General features: G+C 38.4%; 1 protein-coding gene across 1 annotated transcript in view; it reads left to right on the top strand.

The window, feature by feature from the left end:
• Window positions 1-22,088, top strand: part of APPBP2 (amyloid beta precursor protein binding protein 2) — a 62,042-nt gene that overhangs the window by 36,050 nt on the left and 3,904 nt on the right. Inside the window, exons 5-12 of the mRNA XM_035026667.1 lie at window positions 7,270-7,438; window positions 11,335-11,424; window positions 12,775-12,842; window positions 12,923-13,028; window positions 13,729-13,853; window positions 17,168-17,253; window positions 18,790-18,980; window positions 21,102-21,267. Coding sequence (XP_034882558.1) covers window positions 7,270-7,438; window positions 11,335-11,424; window positions 12,775-12,842; window positions 12,923-13,028; window positions 13,729-13,853; window positions 17,168-17,253; window positions 18,790-18,980; window positions 21,102-21,267 — 1,001 coding nt within the window. The remainder of the gene's footprint in view (window positions 1-7,269; window positions 7,439-11,334; window positions 11,425-12,774; window positions 12,843-12,922; window positions 13,029-13,728; window positions 13,854-17,167; window positions 17,254-18,789; window positions 18,981-21,101; window positions 21,268-22,088) is intronic.

Raw genomic sequence — 22,088 nt, 5'->3', positions numbered from 1 at the left:
AAGAAAAAAGGCATCCATATTGGAAAGAAAGAAGTAAAACCATCTCTGTTCACAGGTCAGTTGGATTTCATCAAAATAAAAAACTACGTGCATCAAAGGATGTTATCAAGAAAGTGGAATTGGAGAATTGGAGAAAATATTTGCAGATCATATATCAGATAAGGGTCTATTATCCAGAATGTATGAAGCACTACAACTCAACAACAACTCAACAACAAACAACCTGATTAAAAAATGGGTAAAGGACTTGGGTACACATTTGTCTAAAAAAGAGGATAAAACAGCTAATAAGCACATGAAAAGATGTTCAGCATCATTTTTCATTAGGGAAATGAAAATCAAACATTAGATACCACTTTACACATACCAGCATGGCTGAAATTAAAGAAAAAAAAACTTATCAAGAATGCGGAGAAATTGGGATCTTTGCTAATGGAAGTGTAAAATGGTGCAGCTGGGATAAAGGGAGAATGGGAAGCGATTGCTTGTTACAGAGTGTTTATTTTTTGGAGTGATGAAAAAGTTTCGGAAATAGACGGTGGTGATGATTGCACAACGTGGTGAATATAATGGCACTGAATTGTATGCTTAAAGTAGTTAATATGGCAAATTTTATGTTACATATTTCACCACAATAAAAATATATAACAGTCTTTATTATTCAACCCTCCCTTTATAATCATTTATTTCCAAAATTCTTTTTTTTATAAGAGACTTTTTTTTTTCTTTTTAATTTTATTTGACAGAGAGACACAGCGAGAGAGGGAACACAAGCAGGGGGAGTGGGAGAAGGAGAAGCAGGCTTCCCACAGAGCAGGGAAGCAATGGTGGGATAGCAAACTAAGTATTTTAAGTCAGAAAAGCACAGCTGGTTATCCCAGGACCCTGGGATCATGACCTGAGCCAAAGGCAGACGCTTAACGACTGAGCCACCCAGGCACCGCTATTTCCAAAATTCTTAAATAGTTCTTAGAGACATACTCTTGTAAGCAGGAGAGAGATTCTTTTCCTTCATGTTCACTTTTTTTTTTTAAGATTTTTATTTTATTTATTTATTTGACAGAGAGAGACAGCGGGAGAGGAAACACAAGCGGTGGGGTGGGGAGAGGGAGAAGCAGGCTTCCTGCTGAGCAGGGAGCCAGCCCGACGTGATCCCAGGACCCTAGGATCCCAGGACCCTAGGATCATGACCTGAGCTGAAGGCAGACGCTTAATGACTGAGCCACCCAGGCGCCCCCCTTCACATTTACTTTTAATGTATTTATTTTTGTTGTGTCCGATGAGGATCTAACTAGTCATCTTGCTTAGTCTTACAGTGAATATATTCATAAACTAATGACTTTTAAACTTGTAGGGGTGCCTGGCTGGCTCAGTCAGTAGAGCATGCAACTCTTGATCTCAGGGTTGTGAGTTTGAGCCCCACGTTGGGTGTAGAGATTACTTAAAAATAAAATCTTAAAAAAAAATTTGTATATTTGCCATTCAAACAATGACTCGTTTAACCAATTAAATGTAATTTTTTTTTTTTAAGATTTATTTATTCATTTGAGAGAGCGAGAATGAGAGAGAGTACATGAGAGGGGGCAGGGTCAGAGGGAGAAGCAGGCTCCTCGCCGAGCAGGGAGCCCGATGCGGGACTCGATCCCGGGACTCCAGGATCATGACCTGAGCCAAAGGCAGTTGCTTAACCAACTGAGCCACCCAGGCGCCCTAAATGTAATTATTTTTGACAATAGCTCTCGATCAAGTAGATGTGATTGTATTTTAAAAATAACGTACTATGGGAAAGAGGGTATATGAGAAATCTTTGTACCTTCTCAGTTTTACTGTGAACCTAAAATTGCTTTTTTTTTTTTTTTAAGATTTTATTTATTTATTTGAGAGAGAAAGAAAGCACGAGCCGGGGGATATGGGGGTAGAGGGACGAGCAGACTTCCTGCTGAGTGGGGAGCCCCACACAGGGCTTGATCCCAGGATCCCGGGATCATGACCTGAGCCAAAGTCAGATACTTAACTGACTGAGCACCCAGGCACCCCTAAAACTGCTCTTAAAAATAAAATCTTTTGGGGGGCACCTGGGTGGCTCAGTGGTTAAACAACTGCCTTCGGCTCAGGTCATGATCCTCGAGTCCTGGAATCAGGTCCCACATCGGGCTCCCTGCTTGGCAGGGAGTCTGCTTCTCCCTCCTACCCTCTCCCCTCTCATGCTTGCTCTCACTCTCTCTCAAAAAATAAATAAAATCTTTAAAAAAAAATTTTTAATCTTTTTTAAAAATAATAAAATACTGTGCTTACATTGGAGAACCACATTTGGAGAACCTTGAGAACCTGCCTTTTCATTAGGCTGAGTATTAACACAAAATTAGATCCTCAGTTGGACCAAAAGTTTCTTGGATCCTTCATCCTGCTCCGTGTCAGCCCAGATGGATATACAGACCCTGAAGAGTCTCCATATGTTTAATTTGCCCTTTTGTTTCAATAGACAGCACAGACTGGAGAAAATAACCAGCTGTGCTTTTCTGACTTAAAATACTTAGTTTGCGGGGCGCCTGGGTGGCTCAGTCGGTTAAGCGGCTGCCTTCGGCTCAGGTCATGATCCCAGGGTCCTGTCATCGAGCCCTGCGTCGGGCTCCCTGCTCAGCAGGGAGTCTGCTTCTCCCTCTCCCTCTGCCTGCCTCTCTGCCTGCTTGTGCTCTCTGTCAAATAAATAAACAAAATCTTTTAAAAAAAAAAAAAACTTAGTTTGCTATCCCATCATATGCCAATTATTAAATAATTTCTAGAAATTTATTTTTAGGAGGAATATCTACAGTGAATGTTGTTGGAAATGCAATTCTTAGTATTGTAGAAATGAGAGGTGACTACTATTCTTTTCATTCTGTGAATTTACAATCTATGCTTGAGTTTAACCTTTTCCTATTGAACCAGTTAGGTAACTATCAACTCTGTATCTCTAATACCTATCCTTTTTTCTCAAGGTCTTTTTTTCTTCTGGATTATTGTAATACCTCTGTCCTGATTGCCTTGCTTCCACTCTTGGCTTTATTGTAATCCATTTTCTTTCTTTCTTTTTTTTTTAAGATTTTTATTTGAGAGAGAGCCAGCGAGAGAGAAAGAGCACAAAGAGGGGAAGGGGCAGAGGGAGAAGCAAGCTCCTCACTGAGCAGGAAGCCTGATGCGGGACTTGATCCCAGGACCCTGGGATCATGACCTGAGCTGAAGGCAGCTGCTTAACCAACTGAGCCACCCAGGTGCCCCTATAATCCATTTTCCACAGTGTAGCCAGAGCAATCCTTTTAGAGTTGCACTGTTCAGTATGGTAGCCATCAACCATATATGACTATAAAGTTAAAAATTAAAACAGTCCTCAGTCACACTAGGCACATCTGAGATACTCAGTAGCCACTTGTGACTAGTGGCTACCTGATTGAGCAGAGCAGATCCAGAACATCTCAGGAAATTCTTTTAGTGTTGCTGTAGGGGATAAGTCATACCTCACTATTACAACCAAAATTTCTTGCCCAGACTGGCAAGGCCCTATAAAATCTTCCTAATCTCTGCTTTTTTTTTTTTTTTAAGATTTTATTTATTTATTAGAGAGAGCACAAGCAGGGGAAGCGGCAGAGGGAGAGGGAGAAGCAGGCTCCTCGCTGAGCACGGAGCCCAACATGGGGCTCTGTCCCAGGACCCAGAGATCATGACCTGAGCTGAAGGCAGACGCTTAACTGACTGAACCACCCAGGCGCCCCCAATCTCTGCTTTTTCATCTCTTTTTATATAATCCTTTATTCATAGTACCTCAGTCTTTTGTCTGTTCTTTGATGACGCCAGAATTTTTTTTTCCCTTTCTCAGGGCTTTGCACTTGTTATTCCTTCTGTTTGAAGGAGATTTTTTTTAAGGTTTATTTATTTTATAGAAAGGGGGACAGACGGAGAGGGAAGGAGAGAACCCCAAGCAGACTCCCCTCTGAGCTTGGAGCCCGACATGGGGCTTGATCTCATGACCTGAGCTGAAATCAAGAGTCCAACACTCAACTGACTGAGCCACCCAGGCGCCCCAATTATTCCTTCTGTTTGAAACATGCTTCCTCCCAGACCTTTACGTGATTGCTTCTTCATCATTTAGGTGTCAACTAAAATGTTAACTTATCAAGAGAATTCTTCCCTGTCTACCCTGAGAACCTCCTTAAAGAAGTTCCTGCTAGGGGTATCTGGGTAGTTCGCACTCTCTCTCAAATAAATTTTTTTTTTTTTTTAAAGTTCCTGATCATTGGGGCACCTGGGGGCTTAGTTGGTTGGGCATCCAACTCTTGATTTCAGCTCAGCTTGCTATCTCGGGTGGTGGGATCAAGCCCCACATTGGGCTCCATGCTGAGCATGGAGTCTGCTTGAGTTTCTTTCCCTCTGCTCCTTCTAGCTGCTCGCGAGCACACATGCTCACGGTCTCTCTCTCTCTCTCTGTCTCTCTCAAATAAATGGACAAATCTTTAAAAAGAAGAAGTCCGGGGTGCCTGGGTGGTCAGTTAAGCGTCTGCCTTTGGCTCAGGTCATGATCCCGGAGTCCTGGGATCGGGCCCCGTGTCAGGCTCCCGCTTCTCCTGCTTGTGTTCTCTCTCTCGCTGTGTCTCTGTCAAATAAATAAATAAAATCTTAAAAAAAAGAAGAAGTTGGGTGCCTGGGTGGCTCAGTTGGTTAAGCGACTGCCTTCGGCTCAGGTCATGATCCTGGAGTCCCTGGATCGAGATCCGCATCGGGCTCCCTGCTCGGCGGGGAGTCTGCTTCTCCCTCTGACCCTCCCCCCTCTCATGTGCTCTCTCTCAAATAAATAAATAAAATCTTAAAAAAAAAAAAAAAAGAAGTTGTTCCTGGGCACGTGGGTGGCTCAGTTGGTTAAGTGACTGCCTTCGGCTCAGGTCATGGTCCCAGAGCCCCAGGATCGAGTCCCACATTGGGCTCCCTGCTCAGCAGGGAATCTGCTGCTCCCTCTGGCCCTCCCCCTTCTCGTACTCTCTCTCTCATTCTCTCAAATAAATAAATAAAATCTTAAAAAAAAAAAAGTTCCTGATCATGGGGTGCCTGGTTGGCTCAGTCAGTAGAGCATGCAACACTTGATCTCAGCGTTGTGAGTTTGAATTTATTTAAGAAATAAAATCTTTAAAAAAAAAAGAAGCAGCTCCTGATCATATTACCTTATTTTTATGATATGCATAGCATTGATTTTTATTTATTTATTTTTAAAGATTTTTATTTGAGAGCGAGAGAGAGAACATGAGTAGGGGCAGAGGGAGAAGGAGAAGCAGACTCCCCTGCTGAACAGGGAGCCTGATGTGGGGCTCCATCCCAGGACCCTGGGATCATGACCTGAGCTGAAGGCAGCCGCTTAACCTACTGAGCCACGCAGGCGTCCCCATAGCATTTACTTTTAAATGAAAGTCTGCTTTTACTTTTAAATGAAAGTCTTACTTATTGGTGTGTTTGTCTGCCTACCCTCAGACTCCTTCCCCCTAGAGTGAAGCTTCTTATGGTCTTATTTACTACACTACATCCCTTTCACCTAGAAAAATGACTGGTATATTAATAGGTGTTCAGTCAATAATTATAAGAGTCTTTCAAAACTTTTTCATATGAACTACATATTTCTTTTTCAGGTAACCTTTTCCTAGATTTCAGTTCTGTTTTCCTACATGTGGTTCCCATTGTGACAGATCATTGCAAACTTCTTGGTTATTAGATCAGCAATTTGGCCATCAAGTGACATTTTTTCTTTATTCTATACCAGTACACTTATTTTAGCAGGAAAAATTTTCTGTATACCAAAACATTTTTTCTACTTTTGTATTTCTGCATAAAAATATGAATCCAATCAACTCACCATTCTAGAGTAGCCTGAAAATTACTATATGTATTTCTGCTTTAATTTGGAATTTGGTAATGTAAAAGATACTCCATTCAGAATTTTTGGTTAGCCGTAGTATATTATTTTGCTTAAGGGTGTTGTAGTCTTTTCTAAAAGCAGATAACTATGAGTGTTGGAAGGAGGCACACTGGCATCGTATCTGCCACGTACTGAATAGTCTTAGTTCATTTGAAGTTATTCCATCTGTTTTCCCTGACTGTACAAAGAAATGATAGTGATTTGAAGATTGTTAGATGTTTCTCATCCTGGGTCATTGATCTGTTAATGTTTTTGGTGTAGATAGAAAAAAAATAGATACCTCTTTTTTTATATTTCTCAAGAGTGCTTCCCAGATTCTCCATACTCAGTTTCTTTTAAATGATTTTTATACCCTTTTCCCCCTCAGGGCTGAGCATTTTCAGAAAATTGTATTGGCATGATACATGCACATAATGTTCTAGCCAGCATTATAATAGATACATAAATACATGGCGGGTCCTCACTGTTCTGTTTTACGTAGCCTATGCAGATGTGTAGTCTGTTGGTATCACAGTCTGACCTGCTACTCTTGCATATCATTACATAGTCTAACATGGTTTTACAGTTACTCTGCATGAAGAACTCTGTATTTTTCCACCATAGAAGATAAAGGTTTTAAAAGAAATAGGTGACAATACCACTATTTTCAGTGAACTTACCTTACTAGAAAGATAACAAAAAATGAGCTTTTATGAAGCAACATGAGATGAGGTTACTTATCAGGTGTTGCACAAATATACTAGAAAAAAGAATGGAAAGTAATGGTGTAGGTAATATTATTTGGTATTGATTTTATGTTTTTCATCTTTTTTTTTTAAGATTTTATTTATTTGACAGAGACATAGCAAGAGAGGGAACACAAGCAGGGGGAGTGGGAGAGGGAGAAGCAGGCTTCCCGCTGAGCGGGGAGCCCGATGTGGGGCTCGATCCCAGGACCCTGGGATCATGACCTGAGCCGAAGGCAGACACTTAATGACTGAGCCACCCAGGTGCCCTTTTTCATCGTTTTCTAAATTTTTTATGATGAGGCTATATTACTTTTGGATTTGGAACAAAACTATTAGATGTAGCACATACTGAGTGCCCAAAGTATACAAAATAAAGAAGAAAAAGAATCAGAGTTGGGCGAGATTAATCATGGGTAGCTTTCTGGAAAGAGCATATACTCTTTATGTGTTTTAGTCAATCTCGGTTTGGGCCAGATCATTATTCTCCAGTGCTACCTTACTTTTTGCATCTAGTTTCCTTAACTCATTTGGGTACTAAGTAGTGATCTGTAAGAGGACCATGGTGGAAATATCAAAAATAGAGGAATGTTATTTCTGCTTTTGCAGGTTGCTTCATGTGCGAAATGGAAACTGCAAATATCACTTGGGTGAAGAAACATTTAAGTTAGCTCAGACATATATGGATAAACTTTCAAAACATGGCCAGCAAGCAAACAAAGCTGCACTATATGGAGAACTGTGTGCACTACTCTTTGCAAAAAGTCACTATGATGAGGTAAGTATTTTGAAATGCATTTTATTGTGATCAAGTAGCTATAAACAGAGGGTAAAATCAAAACAAACAGATAAACAAAAAAAACAAACAGAGCAACCTGAGCAGGGAGTGATGGATGAAGTAGGTAAAGGCTATTAAGAGGTAGAAAGCGTCCAGTTACCAAGTAAGTCATAGTAATGAAAAGTACAACATAGGGAATATAGTCAATAATACTGTAATAATGTTGTATGGTGACAGATGGTAACTACAATTACTGTGGTGAGCATAGCATAATGTATAAAATGGTCCAATCACTCTGTTCTACACCTGAAACTACTATAACATTGTGTGTCAACTGTACCTCAATTTAAAAAAAAAGGGGGCACTTGGGTGGCTCAGTCGTTAAGCATCTGCCTTCAGCTCAGGTCATGGTGGGATCAAGCCCCATGTCGGGCTCCCTGCTCAACGGGAGGCCTACTTCTCCCTCTCCCACTCCCCCTGCTTGTGTTCCCTCTCTTGCTGTCTCTCTCTCTGTCAAATAAATAAAATCTTTAAAAAAATAAATAAAAATAAAAAATATTAAAAAAGATCTTATTCTCACATGTCAGGTTTACTTAAAGCACTACACATTTGTAATGGAATATTTAAAATGAGGCAAAAAGAGTATACCATGAGATGTATTTTAAACATACACATGTATGGTTTATGGCCTGTTTTTTTTTTTTCTTCTTTTAATTTGACTAAATATATATCTAAATTGTTTTCATGGGTATGTTCTGTCAAATGAACCCTTAATAGATGCTTTTTTATTGGATGTGTAGCTCTGGGTGAACTCTCAGAACTTGAAGGCATTCCTTTTAATGGGAAGCTAGATTTTATTTACACTCTTTTGCATTATTTTGCTCCTCCTTCTGCCTTATAAGAAAGATAGCTTCACTCCTGTCTTTATGCTATTAATTTCATGCTTCAGTGCTAATGAATATATAGTTGAGAAGTGAACTATATCTGTTTAACTCCTTTACTTGGTTGTTTTCTTTATGGAAGAATATCATAATTATTTTATGTTGCCACATAGCTGTCATTTAGCTTTCATATTTTGTAATTATCCCTGTCTTGATTTTTGCCTCATTATTCCATATTTAAAGGAAAATTATAATTAGAGGTAAAACTCGAAAATCCTAGAATGATTATAAAGTGATGTTGTGCAACTCTGATGCTAGGATCATCCTTAATATCCATATAAGAAGGCATCAAATCTATATGTAAAAATCTAAAATCCTTATCAACATGCCTACAGTTTCTTAGGGGGGTGTTAGGTATGTTCTTCTGGTTATTTTTGAGGATGAATTCCTATGTCTGCTGAATTAGTTCTGTTGATGGATTGTTTTGCTGCTCCTTCTGTGCAGCGGTTGTTCCATAGCTTATCATCCCAAATACAGAACTCAACCTCTTTTATTTTCACACACCAAGAACAAAGAACCCCATTCACAGAAGGCCTTTGTGTAGATAGCTGACTTTACTGGAAATGAAAGTGCGATATACAACAGTTTGAGTATTAGAAATGCCAACCTTAAAAGTTACTCAGGTACCCCACCATCTTTATTTATCTATGCATAGAACTCACCTTTTTTTTTTTTTTTTTAAAGATTTTATTTATTCATTTGAGACACAGAGATACAGAGAGAGAGAGAGAAAGCATGAGCAGGGAGAGAGACAGAGGGAGACGGAGAAGCAGGCTCCTCGCTGAGCCAGGAGCCTGATGTGGGGCTCGATCCCAGGACCCTGGGATCATGACCTGAGCCAAAGGCAGACGCTTAACCATCTGAGCCACTCAGGCGCCCCCCCCCCCCGCCTTTTTTTAAAGTAAGCTCTGTGCCTAGTGTGGGGCTTGAACTCATGACCCCAAGATCAAGAGTCACATGCTCTAGCAACTGAGCCAGCCAGGCGCCCCAGATAGTTTATTTTAAATATAGATAAGTTTTAGGACGCCTGGGTGGCTCAGTTGTTAAGCATCTTAACAACTGCCTTCGGCTCAGGTCATGATCCCAGGGTCCTGGGATCGAGCCCCGCATCGGGCTCCCTGCTAAGCAGGAAGCCTGTTTCTCCCTCTGCCTGCCACTCCCTCTGCTTGTGCTCTCTCTCTCTGACAAGTAAAATCTTTTGAAAATATATATAAATTGGGGTGCCTGGGTGGCTCAGTCGTTAAGCATCTGCCTTTGGCTCAGGTCATGATCCCAGGGGCCTGTGTTCGGGCCCCACATCGGGCTCTCTGCTCAGCGGGAAGCCTGCTTCTCCTTCTCCCACTTGCTCTGCTTGTGTTCCCTCTCTCGCTGTGTCTCTCTGTCAAATAAATCTTTAAAAAAAAATAATAATAAATAAATATATAAATAAGTTTGTCGTTGATAGCTACAGAAAAGTACACAAATATTGAGGATATAGTTTGATGAATTAGCACCATATTTTGATATTAACATGGCCTAGGCTATGCTGACAAAAGAGTAGTGACATGGAAAAATAAGTTTATTTCTTACTCATGCTACATCCTGTCTTGGGATGCCTGTGGCTCTGCTTAACATTCTGTTTACACTTTGATCAAAACCCCATGTGATGGAGCATCCTCTGTCTAAAACATTACCAGCCTTAGAGTAGAGGCAAAAACATCATGAGGAAGTACTGCTTGCTCTTAGAGCTTTTTCCCAGAAATTGCTCATTTCACTTCCATATTTCAATTAATTTTTTAATTGACCAAAGGAAATCACTTGACCACTGTCATCTTTGATGTGGAAGGGAAGTATATCCTTCCCCAAGGAAGTAAATATTTTAAAGAAGTATTACAGTCTACTACAGTTCTAAAGATTTTAACTTACTACTCTGGAACAAAATCTGCTTATTTAACATCTTAAAAACAAACCAGGTTTTTTGGCCTAAATCACATACATTTCATTTTTACATCAAAATTTCTTCTGAATATTTTAGGTGGAATGGAAGAGAAGGAAGCTTACAGAGGAAAACAAATGTTTGTTTTTTAATATTTTCTAATTTTTCCTTTCCCCTCACCCATTCTTTATGATTCTTTTATGGTATTTTTTTTTTTAAGATTTATTTATTTATTTATTTGACAGAGAGAGAGAGAGCAGTGGGAGAGGGAGAAGCAGGCTCCCCACTGAGCAGGGAGCCCAATGCGGAGCTTGATCCCAGGACCCTGGGATCATGACCTAAACCAAAGGCAGATGCTTAACCGACTGAGCCACCCAGGCGCCCCTATGTTTTATTTCTTTGAAGTAGTTCTTACTGTCCAAAGTAATTTGTTTTCTCTTTTTTTTTTCTTCTTCCACTAAGCACTAGGAGAGGAAGGACATACTATGTTTTATTTCCCAGTAGATACCTAGGTGTTAGCACATTACCTGGTACTTAACCTCTCTGCACTTCAGTTTTACATAATAGTATGCATCTCATAGGACTGGTGTGTCAATTAAAAGTGTTAATGCACATAAAGTGCTTAGAACAATAACTCTCACAAAGTAAGCACTCAAACAGGCAATTAAGATACAAAATAATAAGCATTCCAGTAGGGGAAGAAAGTACAGGAAGCCTAATCTAGGGCTGAAACCTGGAAAATAAGTTATATGGATTTAGTTCAGGAAAGAGAAATGTATATATAAGGCAGAGGGAACAGTATATGCAAAGGCTTGTGGGCAAGAGAGAACATGCCCCTGATTTCCTGTGTGTCAGTTATTCAGAGAAAGTATAGCAAACTTACACTTTCAAGAAAACTTAGTCTCAGAAAATTGTAAGTGTAAATACTTTGTGTGTATTCTTATTCAGGTACTTGAAAGTTTGGGATAAAGATACACAGTCATTTCATTAAATACTGTCAATTTGATTTATCAGTTTTTGCTCTTTAAATATGTTTTTAGGCTTACAAATGGTGCATCGAGGCAATGAAAGAAATCACAGTGGGCTTACCAGTCAAAGTTGTGGTGGATGTTTTAAGACAAGCTTCTAAGGTGAATATAATGTTAAAATTATTAATGTATTACAGGATTTAGCAAGCTTTAAATTTGTCTTAATTAACCTGTTATTTAACAAGTTAGATATTGCGTACTCCATGGACTAACAAGGTCTATTTTCTGAGTTTCTCTGCCCAGTTGTAGAAATCAGATTTAGAAATCTACATATAGAATTGAGCTAATTTTTCTATACCCAGAAAACCCATGAAAAATATCATTTTGATAACTCAGCTTACTGAACTACAGATTGAGGCAGTATTTTGGTGCTATTCTAGCTTGAGTTTGCTTTTGTTTTTCTTAACCTTTCCAGCAACCTGAATTCCTCATGCCACAATTGTGTGGATTTTGGTCATTTTTCTCCTAAAGGCTAGCCTAGTATTAAATCTTTGAGTGATAGTATTGCAGCCTCACAGTGTCACAGATTCCTATTCTTGAGCTGCTTGATTTTCCCTTTAGTTTCTTCTTATTCTATAGATAAATGCATTCACTCTCTGAAGCCATTTATTTTTAAATTGCTGGTTTGGTGTACTGAGGCTTTAAAACATTGATGTGCTTTTCAAATATATTCTTTCTACCCAGAGTTTTTTTGATTTTGAGTATTTCATTTTGGTTAGTTTTAATTACGGAAATTTTAATTAGAAGAAAGATTCTAAAATTATAGATTTATAAGAGTCTAAGATTTCTGTGAAACTTACTAGATAAGTTATTTTAGACAAGTACGTAGCATAACTGTTCAGATTATTATCAGAGCTAGAAGAGAGATATTATGTTTTTAATTAATTTAAAACATTGGATATACCATTAATATAAAGACAGTTTAATTATGTGCAAGATTTGTATATTTATATGCAGGTAATATTTAAGAGTTTGAAAACGACTGACTGTTTTCATGAATCAAAATATTTTAAGAATAGGAAAACTTGAAATTCTGTGCATTTTAGAACTAACAGATGAAGACCACAAGATACTTAAGCCACTCTAGAACTAGGATATAAATAAGTAGCTTAGAAAATGCTATGTTGAACCCTCCCCCCATTTACTTATGATATAATCTGGAATGATGGGAGTATACCAGCTTTGTAGGGTAACTCTGTTATAACAGGTTTGTATTGGGCAAGAATGTCAAAATTTTAAACTTTTTAATTTCCCAGGATATGTACAGATCTGTTTATAATAGAATTTTCGAGTACTTGGAAGGGAAGAAATTACAAATAGAACCCTTATATTTATGTTTGAGGATTTTTTTTTTTTTTGGACCATCATAGTCTGATTATATAATCTGTACTTAGTTTAGCACACTAATTAACTATTTGAGCGTTATTTAATAATTTTTCACTTTATCCTTAGGCTTGTGTTGTAAAACGTGAATTTAAGAAAGCAGAACAGTTAATTAAACATGCAGTGTATTTGGCACGGTAGGTGATTGTTACAAAAAATACTATTTCCAATTGTCTCTCTCTGCTTTATATCCTAATAGTTTTATATCTTTTTATAGGGATCATTTTGGATCCAAACACCCAAAATATTCTGATACACTGCTAGATTATGGGTTCTACTTACTCAATGTAGATAATATCTGTCAGTCTGTTGCAATTTATCAGGTATGTTAACAGTTAACGCTTTTTTTCTTTCAACCTGAATTGACTTGCTGATCTGTATTTGTTTGCGGTATATAACCCACTCTCTAAGAACAACTCTTTCTGAGCCCCTCCTCGTATATGGGACAACATTCTTTTACTAAATAATATGTAGTAGGGTTAGAAGTAAATGTTTTAGGAATTACAGAAAACCATTGAGGAAAAGAATTTTTGGCTTGTGGGCTCATATATAAGAGTAATTTTCCATTTTTCATTTGCCCAGGGGTTGACTTATCTTCATTGTTGATTTAGCATGAGTCATTATAGCTGTCTTTGTAATAGCAAGGAGGGTTGATAACAATTATTTTAGGCCTTGTATTAGTCATTCTTACGTAAATGTGTGACATCATCACTCTGGACAAGGTATCCTTGATTTTATGGTTCACTTATAAAGAAGGACATAGAAAAACACTGCTGTGATTCTCAGACATATGAATAATTTTTATTATGAAACCATTGTCTTGTAAGTTAGATTCAGTCTTCAGAAAACCAGGCCTTTTGGTGACTTTTATGTTCTTGTGTGATTTAAATACAGCAGGACTTTTGCTTCAAAACTGATGGTATTGATACGTAGAACATATATTTAAATTAGTAGGATGCTTAGTATTACTGGGTAGTGTTTTCTAAGGATTTATATTAATAATAATTTTCATGACTCTTTCAGGCAGCCCTTGACATTCGGCAGTCAGTGTTTGGCGGCAAAAATATTCATGTAGCAACAGCTCATGAAGACTTGGCTTATTCTTCTTATGTTCACCAGTATAGCTCTGGGAAATTTGACAATGCACTGTAAGTTCCATGTTCCTTTTCAGTGAGTGATTAAATGCTGTTGCTGTTGTTTTGTTTTTCCTAATGCAATAGTATTTAATGTATTTATAGATTAAATTTGTCATCTGGAGCTTTAACAAGATGCCTAAACTGTTCTTGAAGTCATTTAAAATAATACCAATTTATAAGTCATTTAATTAGATGTTATGTGATTTAATATTGAGAGTTCTATATCTTCGTAAGGAATATGGCTTATCTTCTGAATACTTCAGAAATTTTTCTTTGAGTAGTATAGTATCCTCTGGCTAAATGACAGACTTAACCTAAAAACATTTTGCTCAAAATATGCAGAAATACTGAGTAAAATATAACAGTTGTCTTTGTCTTTGTAAATGCATAAATGAGCTTGCAGGAGAGAAAGAAAGTCCCCAAGGGCCACTCATGGACTAAAATCCAATAGGGTAGGCATGAACTATGGTATAACTAGTTGCCCTAGGGTGATTGGAAAGCTTAGTAGTTTGTGTAAACCTTGGTTGGACAATAATCCTGGGTTTATGAGATAAGGCATTTAGTCCACAGGAAACTATGAGTTAGAACTGAAACCCTCACCTGAAGTCAAGATCAAGCCTGCACCGTCAGGGAAAGGGAAGACTAGGAGGAAAACAAAAAATTTCCCACTGGCAAGAAAGAGGACAAGGAGGGGCGCCTGGGTGGCTCAGTTGGTTAAGCGACTGCCTTCGGCTCAGGTCATGATCCTGGAGTCCCGGGATCGAGTCCCACATCGGGCTCCCTGCTCGGCAGGGAGCCTGCTTCTCCCTCTGACCCTCCCCCATCTCGTCCTCTCTCTCTCTGTCTCATTCTCTCTCTCAAATAAATAAATAAATAAATAAATAAAAAGAAAGAAAGAGGACAAGGAAACTCATTCATCTCAGGTTGGGCTCTCAGTTAACCAAAAACAGCCTCACAGTGGAATTTATAACTGCATCATGTATTCAGGAATCCCCAAACTGAGGAAAACATTAAAAAGCTCTTTGGGACTGCTATTTCTCCTGAGATGCCTTGTGGGAGAAAATGCAAAACCCTTGGAAATTCTCAACCCAAACCAAACAGACTTCCCATAGATCTAGCTCTACCTAAGATGAATTCACCATTAAAAAATTTTGAAATAGGGCGCCTGGGTGGCTCAGTCGTTAGGCATCTGCCTTCGGCTCGGGTCACGATCCCGGGGTCCTGGGGTCGAGTCCCACATCGGGCTCCTTGCTCAGCACGGGGCCTGCCTCTCCCTCTGCCTGCCTGCCACTCCCCCTGCTTATGCTCTCTCTCTCTCTCACTCTCTCTGTGTCAAATAAATAAATAAAATCTTAAAAAAAAAAAAATTTGAAATAAAGTAAGGAAACATTTCCTCTATGAATGAGAATCAGCAGAAATAACAAACAGAATTGGAACTCAAAGAATATTGGCTAACAGAACTTCTTGTTTGATACTATAAAGTATCTTTAAATGATTAAGCATATAAAATGGGTTAGCAAACTGTGGCCTTTAGGGAAAATAACATTTTATTGGAACATAGCAATACTCATTCACTCATGTATTGTCTATGGCTGCTTTCATGCTACATCAGGAGAGTTGAGTAGTTGAGACAGTGTGTGGCCCACACAGCCTAAAATACTTGCTATCTGGCCCTTTACAGAAAAAATTTGCTGACACTGATGTAAAAGAATGAATCGGTAATATTTTGGAGGGAAAATAAAGGGGGGTAAAGCGCAGATTTAAAAACAAAATAACTGATACATGCTACAACCTGGATGAACCTTGAAAACATTCTGCTAATTGAAAGAAGCTAGTCACAAAGGACCCCGTATTGTATGATTCCATTTTTTTGACATGTCCAGAATAGGCAAATGTATGAGAGACAGAAAATAAATTTGTGGTTGCCATGGGCTGATAGGGTTGGAGGAACATGGTGAGAGACTACTAATGGGCCAGTGTTTCTTTTTAGGGTCATGAAAATACACTGAAATTGCTTGTGGTGATGGGTGCACAACTCTGTGAATATACTAAAAACCATTGAATTGTACATTTTAGTGGGCAACTTGTGTGGTATGAATTATATCTCAGTAAGAGCTGTTATAAAAAATAAAATGTAGCAGCTAAAATTAGAAAATAGTCATTTACATTAAAACTCAGTATACAAACAGCACTTTGGACACAACTAAAGAAACCGTTAGTGAACTAGAAAACAGATCTGAGAAAATTAATAATTACCTGGCAGATGGAGATAGAGGACTTGGAGTTATTTGAAAGAAACTGGTAGATAAAATAGGCAGCTTACCTTCTGTTTGGTGAGATGGGCCATAAACAAATAACTAGACATATCAGCTGAGAACACATATGTGAAGAAGATTAAGGTAAACTAAGAGTAAAGAGCCGTGGTAAGTTTTTTAGGGACTTTTTTTTTTTTTTTAAGATTTTATTTATTTATTTGAGAGGGAGAGAATGAAAGAGAGCATGAGAGGGGGGAGGGTCAGAGGGAGAAGCAGACTCCCTGCTGAGCAGGGAGCCTGATGCAGTATTCGATCCTGGGATTCCAGGATCATGACCTGAGCTGAAGGCAGTCGCTGAACCAACTGAGCCACCCAGGCTCCCCCTTTAGGGACTTTTGTATAAACTGGTCTGGAAAGGCTTTTCATTGAAGAGTGAGCCATGTGGGTGGATATTCAGGGGGATAGTATTCCATAGAGATGGTAAAGTAAGTGCAAGAGTCCTAGGTGAGAGTATGCTTTGCATGTTCAGAAAAGTACGAGGCCTGTGGCTAGAGGAGATGGAGAGGGCTGTTTCTTTTCTTTTTTCTTTTTTTTAAAGATTTTATTTATTTATTTGACAGACAGCGAGAGAGGGAACACAAGCAGGGGGAGTGGGAAAGGAAGAAGCAGGCCTCCCGCTGAGCAGAGAGCCCGATGCGGAGCTCGATCCCAGGAACCCAGGATCATGACCAGAGCCGAAGGCAGACACTTAACAGCTGAGCCACTCAGGTGCCCCTAGAGGGCTGTTTCTGAGAGTGATGAGGTCAGACAGGTAGCAGGGGAAAAACATGGTGAGCCTTGTAGGCTATGATAACAACTTCACAGTTTGTTCTGTGGGAGATAGAAATCCAGTGGATATTTTAAAAGTTCAGTCCACAACAGATTAGAAATTTAAAAAACAAAAAACAGTACCTTTACCACAGATAGGTTTAGAAATTCCATCAGTATTATAAGTTGTGAGGTTTTTTTTAAAAATGCTGTAATTATTTATAACTAAAAAGAAATGCCAGAATATATTTGTCTGTATTACAGATTTCATGCCGAAAGAGCTATTGGTATCATTACCCACATCCTACCTGAAGATCATCTTCTTTTGGCTTCTTCAAAGAGGGTGAAAGGTACCCTTTGCAATTAGTCTCCAGTATACCTGTATATATATATTTTTTAGATTTCTTTTGCTGTCAGTTGTACTAGATGTCTAGTCTCATATATTTTAATGATACACATAGTTTAAAATAGGGCTGTTTATGTCTTCAGGTAGTAGCATAGGATTAGACTATCTGCATATTACTGAGATAGCCAAGTCACTGATTTGAAGTATCTGCCTATAACTCTACTTAAGAATTTCCAGCGGTTCATAATAAAAGGTTCGCTTCTCTCATACAGCGTTGTTAATAAGCCAGAATATCTTTTGTCGCTTTTTTTTCTTCCTTCCTTCCTTCCTCCCTCCCCTCACCCCCTTTTCCTCTCTGTCATGCCTTCATTCATTCATTTCTTTTGAGGGGAGGATGAAAGCAAGAATAACATGATGATTGCAAAGTAATGGGTTTTTCACGTACCTTCAGCTTTATAGTGCAGGATTTTGAAACTCAGTTTTCTGTCAGGTTACCCTTAATGTTGCAAGGCTCTTACCAAATACCACTTTCTTCTTTTCTTCTAATCACTACCAAAGCCCTTTAATTTAAAAAGCATTTATTTTGCCAATATCATTGGGTCACCCATGTGGTAATTCCATGCATGCTGGAGAAATTTTACCTTAATTCTTGAACTGGTTCTTTTCCCCCCTCTAGGTTTGGATTTTAAGTTACACAAGTAATACATAATTGTTGTAAAAATTAAAAGTTAGAGAGAAAAGAGAAAATAATGAATTAAGTCACCTGAAATCCCACCAATCCAGATTCAGCATTTTGGTGACTATTTTTTAGACCTTTTTTTTCTCCAAATAATGGAATGAATGAATTTTTTTAGTTTTATATTCTGCTTTTTTCACTTAAAACCGTACGGACATTTTTTCATTGCAGTACATATGGATATATATCCTTTTGTTCTTTAAAAACGCTTCAGTGAACTAAACATCTTTTACTTTTGTGCATATGGACAATTTTCCTAGAATAAAATTACCTCGTAAAAGAATATGTATTTTTAAGACTTTAAATAGAATTTGGAAGTCTTATATGTGACTGAAATTGCGCTGTCTTCTTGCCTGATTTGGTTGGTCAAGGTAGTAGCAGGAAACCAGTTCTTTTCGTTGTCTTTGGTTAAAGGTCGTATTTTATGGTGTGATTTCAAAATGTTCAGCAGTGCTTTAGCTACTCCTTGACACAGTTTCATAACTTTAAAATTTTGCCTTTGCCTTGTTGTCTTGCATTGCTTTAAATAAGAAATTCACATCAGCAAAACATCGTAGTCTAGTAGAGCAGAAATTCTGCAAAATACTTGATGTATACCATTGTTTCTCTTAAATTTGAAGTTTATTATACTATGCAAACTAGAATGACCCCCAGAAGTCTGTTTTTTCATTATCGTAGAATTCATCTTTACCAGTTCTAGTCCATAACCACAAATATTTATAGAATTTAATTTTAAATTATATGCTCTGATTAGCCTTGATAGATGGTTTGGAAGTATGTTAATTTTATTGCTTTCTTAATCAGCCCTTATTTTAGAGGAGATTGCAATCGACTGTCATAATAAAGAAACTGAACAGAGGCTGCTTCAGGAAGCTCATGATTTGCACCTGTCTTCACTCCAGTTAGCTAAAAAAGCTTTTGGGGAATTTAATGTACAGACTGCAAAACACTATGGAAACCTTGGAAGACTTTACCAGTCAATGAGAAAATTTAAGGTACAAGCATGTTTTACTATCTTTTTCTCTCACTCAATAATTTTAGGTAGTAAAGTATAATCTTAAATAATACATCTTCAGTAACCTTCAGTAATAAAATGTACATTTATTATACTCCTACCTTATTCCACAAAAGAATTGAGAAAATAGCTAGTATAAAAACAACAGAGTCAAAATATAAATAAAATTCAAAATCCAAACCATGGAAAAATAAGACATAATATCAAACCACAAAGGCTGATACGGTTATTATAGTTAGACTTAAAACATAGCTATTAGCGGGGCACCTGTCTGGCTCAGTCAAAAGAGCATGTGACTGTTGATCTCAGGGTAGTTTGAGCCCCACGTTGGGTGCAGAAATTACTTAAATAAATAAAAACTTTAAAAAAGAAAGAAAGGGGGACGCCTGGGTGGCTCAGTCAGTTGAGCATCCAACTCTTGGTTTCAGCTCAGGTTATGATCTCATGGGTTGTGAGATCAAACCCCAGTTGGACTCCCCCCTCAGCGGGGAGTCTGCTCAAAGATTATCTCCTTCTGTCCCTCCCCCAGCTTGGGCGCACACACTCACAGTCTCTGTCTCTCACTCAATCTCTTTAAAAATAAATAAATAAATCTTTAAACAACAACAACAACAACAACATAGTGTTAGTTATGTTAAGTGTAGCCCTTAGCAGGGGCGCCTGGGTGATGCAGTCAGTTAAGCATGTGCCTTCAGCTCAGACCATGATGGGGTCCTAGGATCTTCGGGCTCCCTGCTCAGCGGGGAGTCTACTTCTCCCTCTGCCCCTCTCCCAGCTCATGCTCGCTCTCTTTCTCTCTCTCTCTCTCTCAAATAAATAAAATCTTAAAAAAAAAAAGTGTAGCCCTTAGCATAATGTCTGGCACATGGTAGGTATGCAAGAAATGTCAGATATTACAAGTATTATTAATTGTGGTGATAAAAATTTACTGAATTCTCTTTTAAAATTTTGGGTTATAAATTCTCTCTTTTTTTTTTTTTTAAGATTTTATTTATTTGAGAGAGAGAGAATGAGAGAGAGAGAGCACACGAGAGGGGAGAGGGTCAGAGGGAGAAGCAGACTCCCTGCTGAGCAGGGAGTCCGATGGCGGGACTCGATCCATGGACTCCAGGATCATGACCTGAACCGAGGGCAGTCGCTTTACCAAGTGAGCCACCCAGGCGCCCTGGGTTATAAATTCTTAATATTGTTCATTTTAGGGTCAGACATTCTTTTTTTTTTTAACCTGAAAATCCATTACATATCCCTCAGTTAACCTGAGTTTTACTGTCAAAATTCCAAAAAATAAAGCGTGTGCCTATATAACTGAACATACGATAGTATGAAGTTTCTTAACAAGGTTTAAATTTTGGAGCATGTTAACAAAGAAATAATTGTCATTTTAGAAAGTTTTGATGTTGGGGCGCCTGGGTGGCTCAGGCGTTAAGCGTCTGCCTTCGGCTCAGGTCATGATCTCAGAGTCCTGGGATCGAGCCCCACATTGGGCTCCTCGCTCTGCGGGAGGCCTGCTTCTCCCTCTCCCTCTGTCCCTGCTTGTGTTCCCTCTCTCGCTGTGTCTATCTCTGTCAAATGAATAAATAAAAATCTTAAAAAAAAAAAAGTTTTGATGTTAATTTCTTCTAACAATTTTTTTTTAATGTTTTTTGGGGTTTTTTTTAAAGATTTTATTCATTTATTTGAGAGAGAATGAGATAGAGAGAGCATGAGAGGGGGGAGGGTCAGAGGGAGAAGCAGACTCCCTGCTGAGCAGGGAGCCCGATGCGGGACTCGATCCCAGGACTCCAGGATCATGACCTGAGCCGAAGGCAGTTGCTTAACCAGCTGAGCCACCCAGGCGCCCTTCTTCTAACAATTTTTTATTACCAGGACAGATTTTCTCGTCATTTTTGGCGTAGGACACTCACTGTCATCAGCTTGTGTGCATGGCTTCCCAAACCAGTAATCTTCCCCTAGGCAGCTTTTGGATTAACGTAGTATGTCCTCTGATCTGATTATCTTATGCCATCCATGTCTTGGCATTTAGAAGAGTCTTACTCATTGGCTGAGAATTGTTAATACAAGAGTATAATCTAATGGCTAAAACAGCTTAATTATTTTTCAGGAAGCTGAAGAAATGCATATCAAAGCAATTCAGATAAAAGAGCAACTTCTTGGTCAAGAAGATTATGAAGTAGCCCTTTCAGTGGGACATCTGGCTTCTCTGTACAATTATGACATGAATCAGTACGAAAATGCTGAGAAACTTTATTTGCGATCTATAGCGATTGGTATGTTATTTTAAAATTTTCTTAGTCAATTGATTAGTATCAACATGTCAACATGTCTTATATGTTGTGTAAGGGAAGTGTAATTACGAAGAGTTAAAGGAGTTTAGAGCTGCTAAGGATATCCAGAAGCCACCCAAAAATCATCTGAAACATTTTGCTAAAGATGATTTATTGATGTTGAAGCCAGTAGTAAGAAGTATGACAGTTGAGGCAGGAGGAGTTATTCTAAACTAGTTGTGTAGTTACTACTCCCTCCACCTCCCTTTTTGAACATGTTACCAATGGAATCATGCAATGTATATTTTTACATGTCTGGTTTCTTTTGGTGAACATGAATTGTGAAATACATCTGTGTTGTTCCATAACACTATTGCTTATTAATTTCCAGTGCTATATAATATTTTATTGGATTAGTATATCATTATTTATCCATTCTACTCTTAATGGACATTCAGAACATTTAGATTGTTTCCATTTCAGGATATAAGATTACAAAATAACATACTGTAGTCATCATCTAATGTGCCTGTTAAAATTTTTCCCTGTTTTGGGGGCACCTGGCTGGCTCCGTCAGTAGAGCATGTGACTCTTGATCTCAGGGTCATCAGTTTGAGTCCCATGTTAAGGGTAGAGTTTACTTAAAAAAAAAAAAAAAAAATCCTTCCCTATTTTTATATTGAATTGTCTGTCATTCCTTATTGATTTATATATATAAGGTCTTCATATACTATGGATGCAGCAAGCCCTTTGTTGGTTATATATGTTGTAAGATAGATAACTCACTCTGCTCCTTGTTTCTAAATGGTGCCTTTCAAAGAACA

Source organism: Mirounga leonina, unplaced genomic scaffold (assembly GCF_011800145.1).
Source record: "Mirounga leonina isolate KUSES-001 unplaced genomic scaffold, KU_Mleo_1.0 Mir_200, whole genome shotgun sequence".
In the NCBI taxonomy this organism is placed as follows: domain Eukaryota; kingdom Metazoa; phylum Chordata; class Mammalia; order Carnivora; family Phocidae; genus Mirounga; species Mirounga leonina.
Note: the sequence above shows the minus strand (reverse complement) of the source record. Positions and strands in the feature narration are given on the sequence as shown.